The 11,746-nt window shown below is 35.8% G+C and overlaps 1 protein-coding gene across 1 annotated transcript; it reads left to right on the plus strand.

Moving 5' to 3' along the window:
* The first annotated feature begins 9,828 nt into the window (after positions 1–9,828).
* LOC131865682 (aspartic proteinase nepenthesin-1-like) lies at positions 9,829–11,154 on the plus strand. The gene has a single exon (XM_059215356.1). The coding sequence runs from the start codon at positions 9,829–9,831 to the stop codon at positions 11,152–11,154; it is 1,326 nt and encodes a 441-aa protein (XP_059071339.1).
* The last annotated feature ends 592 nt before the right edge of the window (positions 11,155–11,746 follow it).

The raw sequence follows: 11,746 nt of genomic DNA on the forward strand, positions 1-11,746 counted from the left end.
TGATTATCAAAATATAAATTGCGTGTTAAAACAACGACAAGAGAATTTATATAATTATAAAGCATCTGTAATGGTCTTATCTTTTCTTCAAGTCTTAAGTGTAAAATAAATTATTGTATGCCTATGAATATTTTTAATGGTATTTAACTTTAAGATCCGTGTCTGTGATTTATACATTCAAATAATACTTATTTTCAATCATGTCCGCATTTCACATTACTAAGATCAAACACAATTTAATGTAGCCTATATATAAGGTAAGGTTGTTGCTAAGAAGGTCTCTCTAATTTTCTCACAATTACTATTGTATAATTTTCTACTAGAGAAGACGAGTTCTCGAGAATTAAGAATATCATTTTGGAGCCTTTGCAATTTATTTAAAAGTGCTAATATTTAAGGCTATGCCTATATCACGATTCACGATTACCTATCAACGCTTTATAGTGCATTCGATGACATCTTACACAAATCTTATATAGAAAACTTATTGATGGTGAATCGGGGCCTCTCATTTGAAAGATTGCTACTACACTACAATGCACCTTAGATAATAAAATTAAATTATGTAATGTATTTGTGCTTCAGAGTATGGATGTTAGACCACACATCAATTTTCAGCCATTGATAATGTGACATGATTACTTGTTTTCAACATTTTAATAGGATTGCATTAGGTTTTGGAACTTTTTTTCGTGACCTAAAAAATTAAAATATTAGTGGACTACAACATAATAACACAATTATTGAGAAAAGTTTTGATTGCCTACAAAAAATCATAGTATCTTCACTCTTTCACCTTGTAAATCCTAACATGTTAATTTCAATTTCACATGATCTATGTTGCAGTGTCTACTTACGTATTATTATAGTCCAATGAACACAAAGGATACTAAAATCAATTATTTGAGAGAGTTGACACTTATTAGATTTTTAGATAGCCAAAAAACTTCTCAGATGAATAAAATATTGGTTGAGATAATTCTTAAATAGATATTATTATATTTATTTAAATAAACAATAATTTCTTAAAAAATATCCTTAATATAGAGGGAGAGAGAACTAATTATATATTCCAAGGAAAAAGTATTCGCACTATTACATAGTTTACAATTGATAAAGCATTAACAAGTAAGAAACACACAATGAATAATAAATAAAACATATAAATTTAAAATAATTATTAAATCAACCTCATACTTATTTCACCTTGACAATGCAAGGAGGGTAAGAGGAGGGATGGCGGCCCAATATGCTATTCATATAGTTTCTAAGGGCATTGGACAACATCTAAACTAACATCTTAGCTTATATTTTCTTAGTTTATTCAATTGGGCGATGAAGGTGAAGAGTGGAGTGCATTTACATTTGATTAAATTCTTGTTCTAATTTCATTCTTATTATTTATTTATTATCTTGTAAAACTATTGTGCTAACTAGATAATGTGCAACCTTTGTTAAGGATTTTTCCATCTCCCTCGACCCGATCAACCACCTAAGGTGAGATGCATTTAGAGCTACAAGCGATATAAAAAATTCTATGTTTCTCAATGCTCGACAATGTATGTCACACGAGGATAATATTAGGAAGTTTTAGATTGAACCAGTTTAAACAGAGCCTCCTCTTTTCTTTTTTTATTTTATTTTGGTAATTACTCCTTCAGCAAGGCATTTAACTAGCTACAATTGCTTTGTATCCATTAATTTACTATTTTGGTTCATGAAAATAATGTATTCTAGTATAATGCCATTTCATTTTTCTTTACTTATTATTATTATTATTATTATCATTATTTTTCTATCGAAGATTCTTGTTGCAACGGATATAGATGGTGGAAAATATTTATTTATTATTCAATGTATAGCTAGAAAGGAAGAATGATCATTCAATTGGGAAAGGGATAATTTTACACTCTTAACTTAAATACAATAGAGCACTACAATTATTCGGTTGGTTTACTTTTTTATGGAAGCACTCCTTAAAAATCATGTATCATAGTAGAGATGTGGACATCTGAATAATTGGCCGGCATAGGCCAAACCTAATCCCAACTAACTCTTCCATCATATTGCACACGTAGACTACTTTCGTATACCATCCTAAAGAATCCAATCTCAAAGCACATAGAGGTACCATGTTTCGAGAAGTCCAATGGGAAAGTTGATCTTAGCACTCACTTGACAACATTTACTACTTTATCTATTGGCTTGATTCTTGAGGATTCTCTTCCTGCAAAAATCTTTTTCATTTCATTGAAACAAATGACATTGGATTGATTTTTCCCTTTATCTATTAATTCAATAAACTCTTTCTCATATCTTGTTAATCAATTTTTATAACGTTTAAAAAAAAATATTGGACCTAAAGTAACATTAATTGATGGTGCAGCGAAGGGGAATCCCGGACCTGCTGGATATGGGGGAGTGGTGCATGATAATAATGGCAGGATGGGCTCGATGGTGGCCCTCTCTTTGGGTACCTAGACAAACCACTTTAGTGAGGCCTTCACAACGTATACCAATATCAAATTGGCCAAAGAGAAAGGTTTGAGAAGGGTCTTCTTGGAGTGTGACTCCCTAAACATCATTAATTGTTTAACAACTTCCTCCTCCCCTAGTTGGTCGATTAAACATATTATTGAAGATAGCCTAATGCTTCTCAGGGGATTCTACAAATTTAACATTTCACATGTCTATCGTGAAGGTAATAAGGTTGCCGATATTTAGGCCAACATTGGGGCCGCCGACTTGCCAAGTAGGAAAGTTTGGAACATTTATGATCGGATCCCAGAGGATCTTCTTAACCTACTCCGTAATGATCATGATGCGTGCGAAGCTCAAGGGGCTTTCGGAAATGATGGAGAATGACGTCTTCCAAAGTGTCCTAGGCAAGACTTCTTCTATGAGGGGAAAGTCAAACTTTCTGGTGGCGTTTTTGATTGTTTTTGTTTAGCTCAACTCTGTTTGTGTTGCAAGTTGTTGAGAATCGGTATTTTCCAAGATTGGGGGAGATAGGAACCGTTTGGAGCCCATAGTCTATGAAAAATGATGAAACAAGGAAGCAGTATGCAAAGAACTTTCGATAAGTGTTTTTACTAGTTATATCGAGACGCTTCATGGTACGGATGCCCTTGTTACCGAGGCCTTTGTTCATGGGTGGAAGTATGGTGTGCTCTGTGTCTATGGTATGGAGCTGGAGGTTGATGAGGAGATGGTGGATAAGGTGTCCAACATGCTATTCATATAGTTTCTAAGGGCATTGGACAACATCTAAACTAGTAGCTTTTCTTATATTTTCTTAGTTTATTCAATTGGGCGACGAAGGTGATGAGTGGAGTGCATTTACATTTGATTAAATTCTTGTTCTAATTTCATTCTTATTATTTATTTATTATCTTTTAAAACTATTGTGCTTACTAGATAATGTGCAGCCTTTGTAAAGGATTTTTCCATCTCCATTGACCCGATTAACCACCTAAGGTGAGATGCATTTAGATCTACAATGATATAAAAAATTCTTTCTTAGTGCTTGGCAATGTATGCCACATGAGGATACTATTAGGAAGTTTTAAATTGAACCAGTTTAAACATAGTCTCCTCTTTTCTCTTTTTTCTTTTATTTTGGTAATTACTCCTTCAGCAAGGCATTTAACTAGCTCCAATCGCTTAGTATCCATTAATTTACTATTTTGGGTCATGAAAATAATGTATTCTAGTATAATGCCATTTCATTTTTCTTTACTTATTATTATTATTATTTTTCTATCGAAGATTCTTGTCGCAACGGATATAGATGCTGGAAAATATTTATTTATTATTCAATGTATAGCTAGAAAGGAAGAAGGATCATTCAATTGGGAAAGGGATAATTTTACACTCTTAACTTAAATACAATAGAGCACTACAATTATTCAGTTGCTTTATTTTTTTATGGAAATAATCCTTCTAAATTATGTATCGTAGTAGAGATTTGGACATCTGAATAATTGGCCAGCACAAGCCAAACCTAATCCCAACTAACTCTTCCACCATATTGCACACGTGGACTACTTTCATATACCGTCCTAAAGAATCCCATCTCAAAGAAAACAGAGGTACCATGTTTTGAGAAGTCCAATGGGAAAGTTGATCTTAGCACTCACTTGACAACATTTACTACTTTATCTATTGTCTTGATTCTTGATGATGCTCTTCCTGCAAAAATATTTTCCATTTCATTGAAAGAAATGACATTGGATTGATTTTTCTCTCTATCTATTAATTCAATAAATTCTTTCTCATATCTTGTTAATCAATTTTTATAACATTTAAAAAAAATATTGGACCTAAAGTAACATTAATTGATGGTGTGGCGAATGGGAATCCCAGACCTGCTGGATGTGGGGAAGTGTTGCGTGATAACAATGGCAGGATGGTCTCGACAATGGCCCTCTCTTTGGGTACCCAGACAAATCACTTTAATGAGGCCTTCACAATTTATACCAATATCAAATTGGCCAAAGAGAAAGGTTTGAGAAGGGTCTGGTTGGAGTGTGACTCCCTAAACATCATTGTTTAATGACTTCCTCCTCTCCTATTTGGTCGATTAAACATATTATTCAAGATAGCCTAATTCCTCTCAGGGGCTTCTATGAATTTAACATTTCACATGTCTACCATGAAGGTAATAAGGTTGCGGATATTTAGGCCAACATTGGGGCCGACTTGGCAAGTAGGAAACTTTGGAACATTTATGATAAGATCCCAGTGGATCTTCTTAACCTACTCCGTAATGATTATGATGCGTGCGAAGCTCAAGGGGTTTTTGGAAATGATGGAGAATGACATCTTCCAAAGTGTCCTGGGCAAGACTTCTTTTATGAGGGGAAAGACGAACTTTCTGGTGGCTTTTTTAATTGTTTTTATATGGTTTAGGTCAACTCTGTTTGTGTTGCAGGTTGTTGAGAATTAGTATTTTTTAATATTAGGGGAGATAGGAACCGTTTGGATCCCATAGTCTGCGAAAAATGACGAAATAAGGAAGCAGTATGGAAAGAACTATCGGTAGGAGTTTTGACTAGTTATATCGAGATGCTTCATGGTGTGGATGCCCTTGTTACTGAGGCCTTTCTTAATGGGTGGAAGGATGGTTTTATCTGTGTCTATGGTATGGAGCTGGAGGTTAATGAGGAGATGGTGGCTAAGGTGTCCAAAATTCTGAACAAGGGCACCAAATTCTACAAGCATAAGAAATGTGCGATGGTGGCGATGAAAACCTTTTTCCCGCCGAAGGAAAGGGAGAAGGTGAGAAAGAATAATAATGTTGGGTGGGAGAAAAAATCACTTTCAAAGCCATGGTAGGAGGTCTCAGAGGTTATCGTGCGCCGCCCCACCGTTGATGGTGAATTCTGTAGCTTACTTAGCTATCACTTTGTCATTATTAATCATTTTCGGCATCACAAGTGCATTTCCTTGGCCTTTTATTTGGTCTCATCATTGAATAATAGCATTAGGGCTCACGAGAAATGTGCATCCTCCCTTGTTCTCCATGAGGGCTTATTCCCGTTGATTATGAAGTATGCCAAGACTATCCATGTCGAGAGGAATACGAGTGCTAAAACTGGTATAGAATACAAGAAGAATGTCCATATTCATTATGGGAAAATCTCTTCTGATGAAGAGGTGGACTTCGATGGGAACGAAGTCTTTCACATTTATAACAAACAAGGACCCTCATCGTCTAAAATCCCTAACCGTACTAGCAGAAAATAAATTATTTTATCTAACGAGGAGGATGACCCTGAACATGTCCCTAATTCGGTGGACGGTAGTTCTGATGTGAAGGTTAAAAGAGTGGCCAGCATTTCTATGTCAAGAGCTATTGACAAAACCAAAGTATTTAACAATGTCAATGAGAATTATTCTAAGCGACCGAATGCCTCTCAGATTGATTTGGACGGGCCTGCGGAGGATTAGGGTGTCAATGTTTCTATACCTACTCTTGGTGGTGGGTTTACTCCTAAGGAGATGGTTTGTCGGTCCCTGAGAATACGATTACGAATATTAACTTGAGGAATTTAAAGGATAACCAAAATGCCCAATTCACCTAGATTTTTCAAGAGATTAATAATCTCAAAGAGAAGGCCAATCCACCTAAACGGGACCTCGACAGTACTAGGTCTCGAATACGCATACCCTGGCTAATGGTATTAAAGACCTTAAGGAGGAACATGAAGAGTACATTAAGGCTTTGGAAAATGACTTATAAACATCAGCATAGTTTGAGTGTGGTGGTGGACGTGAGTATGTCTGCCATGAACAATACTAGCATTGGTCTACGTAGACTCAATGAATAGGCTGAAGTTCTTCATTATATTTCTTAGGGCAAGTGCCCCACTGGTAGCATTGAGATGGTGAAGAAAGATAAGGTTGTGAATGCTGGTACCTGTAAGAAACTTAGGGCTCCCTCAGAGGATGTGGATGCGGATCTGGATACGAAAGAGAAGCCCCTACTTGGTCCAGCAACGAGGCTCCATAGAAAAGATAAGGGTGTGACCCGTGTTGACAACATCATTAAGAAAGTTCTGAAAATCAATGAGGATGTCATTCAGAAGAATGACAAATTGGTCAAAGTGTTGTAGTTTTGTTATGTAGAAATTCTGTATTGTTCTTGTCTGTTGTTCTATGGGGCTGCTTTTCCTTGGTTTTTATGGGTTGGTTCGCATCTGTTTTTTTGTTGGGTCCTTGAAGGTTGAGTTTTTATGATAATATTACAATAATACTAATACAATTTACATGATTTGTATAGTTTATTTCTATTTGAAAATAAAAAATTATTCTATTCTATTTACATTTTCACCATAAATTACTTGAACTATTTAAACAAATATGTTTCTATTCAATAATATTATTATTATATATAATACAATAACAGAATAATAAGTAAATAACTTAAAACCCACTAACATAGTCATTTTAACACATACAAACATAGTAAATTTTGAAGTGTCTATAAAACCCATACAACTTTTTTAGGGTTTCGGAATTACTAGATGGTTTGATTTAGACAAATGGAAACATAAAGGTTGAGTGTACTTAGTAATTAAAAAAGGTCCCACCATTCACTTATCATGGAAAACTGTGCAACAACTAAATTTTATAGAAATAAAAAATAAGAAAATAATGACATTTATGAATTATTAAAGAGGCACACGGAACAAGTGGCAGGAACCCTAAAATTTAGATTGTGAGAGCTCAAATATTTGAGAGTACTATGTTTGCATTAATGGAGGAGTAGAATTTTCGAAAAAATCTCATCTGATCGTGATTGCAAGAGGAGAGATAGTGGTAAAATGAGAAGATCGAGAGATGATGGGCAGTGCACACATTCTGACAAAAAATGAAGAATAAAACTAATGGCAACGGACAGCTCCAATATTCCCAATTGTCTTGCAATGTTGTTTCCTTTACTCACAATCGTTGATGCCCAAAAATAGCTCATCCAATTCATATAAGAGACGCCTTCGGCATAATAAATTCATGTACTATTTTCCCTCTTCTATAATTTCTCTCATATGAAGCATGCAATCACCATTTCTAAATAAAGCTTTTATATGATAGGATGTGGTAGTATCAATATACCATAGGGCACTACGTCACAGAAACTTTTGCACATGAAGATACCCCTAAACTTACTACTCATTTTCATATTTCTTAATCTTCTAGATTGTTAAATAGGTTCACGTATTTTATTGATGTCTATTTAATTCTTGAGATATAAGCTACTCACTATACATAATTTCTCTATTTTTTAGGCTCTCATGAAGGATTCAAATGTAAAGAATGAGTATCACATGCTAGTATGTGCCAAGGTCCATTACTCTATCTATATTAACTATTATTTGACGTCCAAGCATCTAATTTAAACGATATATTCCGCATTCCATATGCTTTGAGATGTATTACTATTTTAGGATTCACATGCACGTCAATGTATGGTCCAAACATTATGGTAAAATATTTTAATCTAGTCAAACTATCCTTAGTTTTGGGTATATTATTAGAGGATGGATTAATTCAGCCATATATCAAGAAATGATGCAATCTTGTCGAAATCTTGGCCCATTCTCTAATTAGCCACCCTTATTAATTTACATACACCCCCTTATATTCTATCTTATCCCGTGGATTCATGCACACATTCGTATGTATCACATTTATTATTAGATTATTCTCCATCCACACCTCAATGTCTAGGCATTTATTCTCTACATAAGTATTAGCCTTTTTTCTGTTATTGGTCAATAATGGGGCGTCCAATCAATATTGCACCATACAATACTGACCCTTGAGATTTAGCAATTTAAATTCGAATTTTTTAACTCCAAACCTTTTATTCTATCATAATTACATTTAGTACCTGTTTTATGTGATTTATTGAACATTTTGGTTTTTGAAAGAATTCAATGTGCATTTATTTAACATGCAGTCGCTTTGAGAATTCATTGAATACAAATTTGCATAAATGAAACATTTATCATAGAAACGCTTTTGGTTGGAGCACCAAGATGAATCTATCTCCATCAAAGTTTTCATCTTGGGAAATTTGCATGCTTCTTTTCCATTTACCTAAATTGGCCATGCTCGTGAAACCGACCATTCCGAAGGATAACCAAGGAGAACTTGACCCTAGTGATCTACCAGGCTCCCTAATGTGATTTTAACTATTGCGAATACTTGACAATTAGTGAAGAGTTAACTTCAAGGTAAATTGATGAAAAGTGAGATTTATTAGATCAAATGTTAGGGAAGAATTTATATTCACACATATAGAACTTACACATATCTATGGATTTGACATAAAAAAATCGTGGACATGGGGAGTGATCCCTAGTTGACATGACTTTCATGCTTATCACTGATACAACTACATACCCAATTCTTAAAAGATGGATTCTTAAATTCAATTTAGATGATTTATATACTTGCATGTTCAACCACATAGATTACGCTAACTTTTATCTACTTTTTCCTTCTGGTATAAATCCTTGAGCAAAACGTTATGATAGGATATGGCAATGTGAATATATAATAGAACATTGCGTATAACACTTCTGCACAAGTAAAATTGAGAAATAAGATAAATAAGAACGAGAATAAAAATAAAATTCAATTTAGATGATTTATATATGTGGATGTTCAACCACATAGATTACATTAACTTTCATGTACTTTTTCTTTCTGGTATAAATCCTTGAATAGAACTTTATGATAGGATACGGTAATGTGAATACATAATAGAGCATTGAATATAACACTTTTGTACAAGTAAAATCTCTAAATCTTAAAAATGAATAAACTAATTAGAGCAAAATTTAAGAATGAGATAAACAAGAATGAGAATAAGTTGGAAAGCCGGATAAACCGACTAAGAATAATTATGTGTAAACTAATTTTAAATATTTTTAGAAAACTAACCCTCCGGTTACAACACGTTTTGGAATTTCGATCTGAATGGGTCCACAAAATTCAATGGGAAGAAGGAATTGGATTACGAGTTAAGTGTACGGAAATACTTAGTGAAGGTATGGACAGAAAAAAATACGATTCACTTCGAATTGCAGCAGTCTATTCTACTTCTAGAACAATTCCAGACGGGCAGAGATAGAGAAGGGGAAATTAAATAAATTCGTCTATCCTTCTAAGAGGATCGATATTGTTATGTGGACACGTCGGGGAATCTGTTGATTTTGATTTAAGGCTCCTTCTCACTCTCTCTGTGTATATATATTGCATGGAGTGGAGTAGATGAGAGCAGAAAAAGGTTTCGAGGTTTAGAAAAGAAAAAGAGAAATGGAGCGTTCAAAGCTGTTGGGTTTTGTGGTCTTGATATGCTTTACTATTCCAACGATATCATGTTCTTCGGACAGACTGTTTAGTGGTTGGCCGAAGTCTAGCAGCGATGAAAATGTAAAAATAAGGGTGAATATGACGCGCAGATCAGAGAGAGAGTTGGGTTTTTCTGAGAGATTGGGTTTGGCTGTGGATCGAAGTAAGAAGCGAATGAAGAAGATAGAGGCATTGATAAGAGGGCAATTAGACGCTGAAACGCCCGTTGAAGTAGGGGATGGAGAATTTCTGGTGAGCGTTGCACTGGGAACGCCCTCTGTGAGCTTCGAAGCGATTTTGGACACGGGGAGCGATCTGATTTGGACTCAGTGCAAGCCTTGCAAGGACTGCTTCTCTCAGCCTACGCCAATCTTCGACCCCTCCAAGTCCCCCACATTTTCCACAATTCCCTGCGGTGATTCTCTTTGTGACGCCTTGGGGAGTACACAAACCGGATGCAATCCAGATTGTACCTTTATGTATCAGTATGGCGATGGTTCCTTCACCAGCGGCGACCTGGCTTACGAGACATTGTCAATTGGGAGCAGCAAGGTTAAAGGCATTGCATTTGGATGCGGGCATGACAACGAAGGACAAGGATTCTCTCAGGGTGGTGGCCTTGTGGGACTGGGAAGAGGTGGTCTCTCCCTTATCTCACAGCTGGGTTCCAAAGCAGAGAACATGTTCTCTTACTGTCTTTTGCCCATCACCGACTCTTCTTCACAAACCAGCCCCCTCTTTTTCGGCGAGGGTGCTTCCTTGAGCGGAGGAGCCAAGACTCTCCCACTCATCAAGAGCAGTATCATTCCCACTTTCTGGTACATTCCTATTACAGGAATCACCCTCAATGGTAAGGCACTAGATATTCCTCCTGGAACTTTCGATCTGCAATCGGACGGCAGCGGAGGTATGATCATCGACTCCGGAACCACTGTTACCATTCTGGACCAGGCTGCCTACTCTCCTCTTAAGGAAGCAATTCAGTCCGCCATTGATCTCACTCCTGTAGACGGGTCTTCTACAGGTTTGGATCTTTGTTACCACACATCATCCGCTCACCTCACCTTGCCAACCCTCGTCTTCAACTTCAAAGGCGGCGTGGATTACGAGCTTCCGGCAGACAACTTTTTCATTCAGGCATCTGAAAATCTCTTGTGCCTGGCAATGTTGGGTGAACCATCGGGGAATCCTTCCATCTTCGGAAACATACAGCAGCAAAACTTCCATATCCTTTACAACAATGCTCAGAACACGCTCTCTTTCAAGCCCACTAAGTGTGATTCTCTTTAAATCATCATCTCCCTCTTCTAATTCTTCTTCTTCTCTTTTTCTGTCTCTCTCATTTCCTCTTCCTCTGTCCTTCGAATGCAATATGTGATCTCGTCTCCTGCGTCTGCCTATTGCACTGTCCGATATGCGAATCATGTAAATTTTCATCTTCGTAGCTGCTTATTTTCAGTAAAATTGTTTGGCCCCTGTTGTTCTCGGGGACCTTCATTTATGGTTCCTTATGATATGCTACACTATGTGTGTTATTTTGGCATGGAAATGAAGGTGCGATAATTGATTATCAAAATATAAATTGCGTGTTAAAACAACGACAAGAGAATTTATATAATTATAAAGCATCTGTAATGGTCTTATCTTTTCTTCAAGTCTTAAGTGTAAAATAAATTATTGTATGCCTATGAATATTTTTAATGGTATTTAACTTTAAGATCCGTGTCTGTGATTTATACATTCAAATAATACTTATTTTCAATCATGTCCGCATTTCACATTACTAAGATCAAACACAATTTAATGTAGCCTATATATAAGGTAAGGTTGTTGCTAAGAAGGTCTCTCTAATTTTCTCACAATTACTATTGTATAATTTTCT

The sequence above is a fragment of the Cryptomeria japonica genome, unplaced genomic scaffold (genome assembly GCF_030272615.1).
Source record: "Cryptomeria japonica unplaced genomic scaffold, Sugi_1.0 HiC_scaffold_116, whole genome shotgun sequence".
Classification (NCBI taxonomy): Eukaryota; Viridiplantae; Streptophyta; class Pinopsida; order Cupressales; family Cupressaceae; genus Cryptomeria; species Cryptomeria japonica.

What these genes read in the sequence shown, in the direction of transcription:
- LOC131865682 (XM_059215356.1), top strand. Translation starts at nt 9,829, where the DNA reads ATGGAGCGTTCAAAGCTGTTGGGTTTTGTGGTCTTGATATGCTTTACT.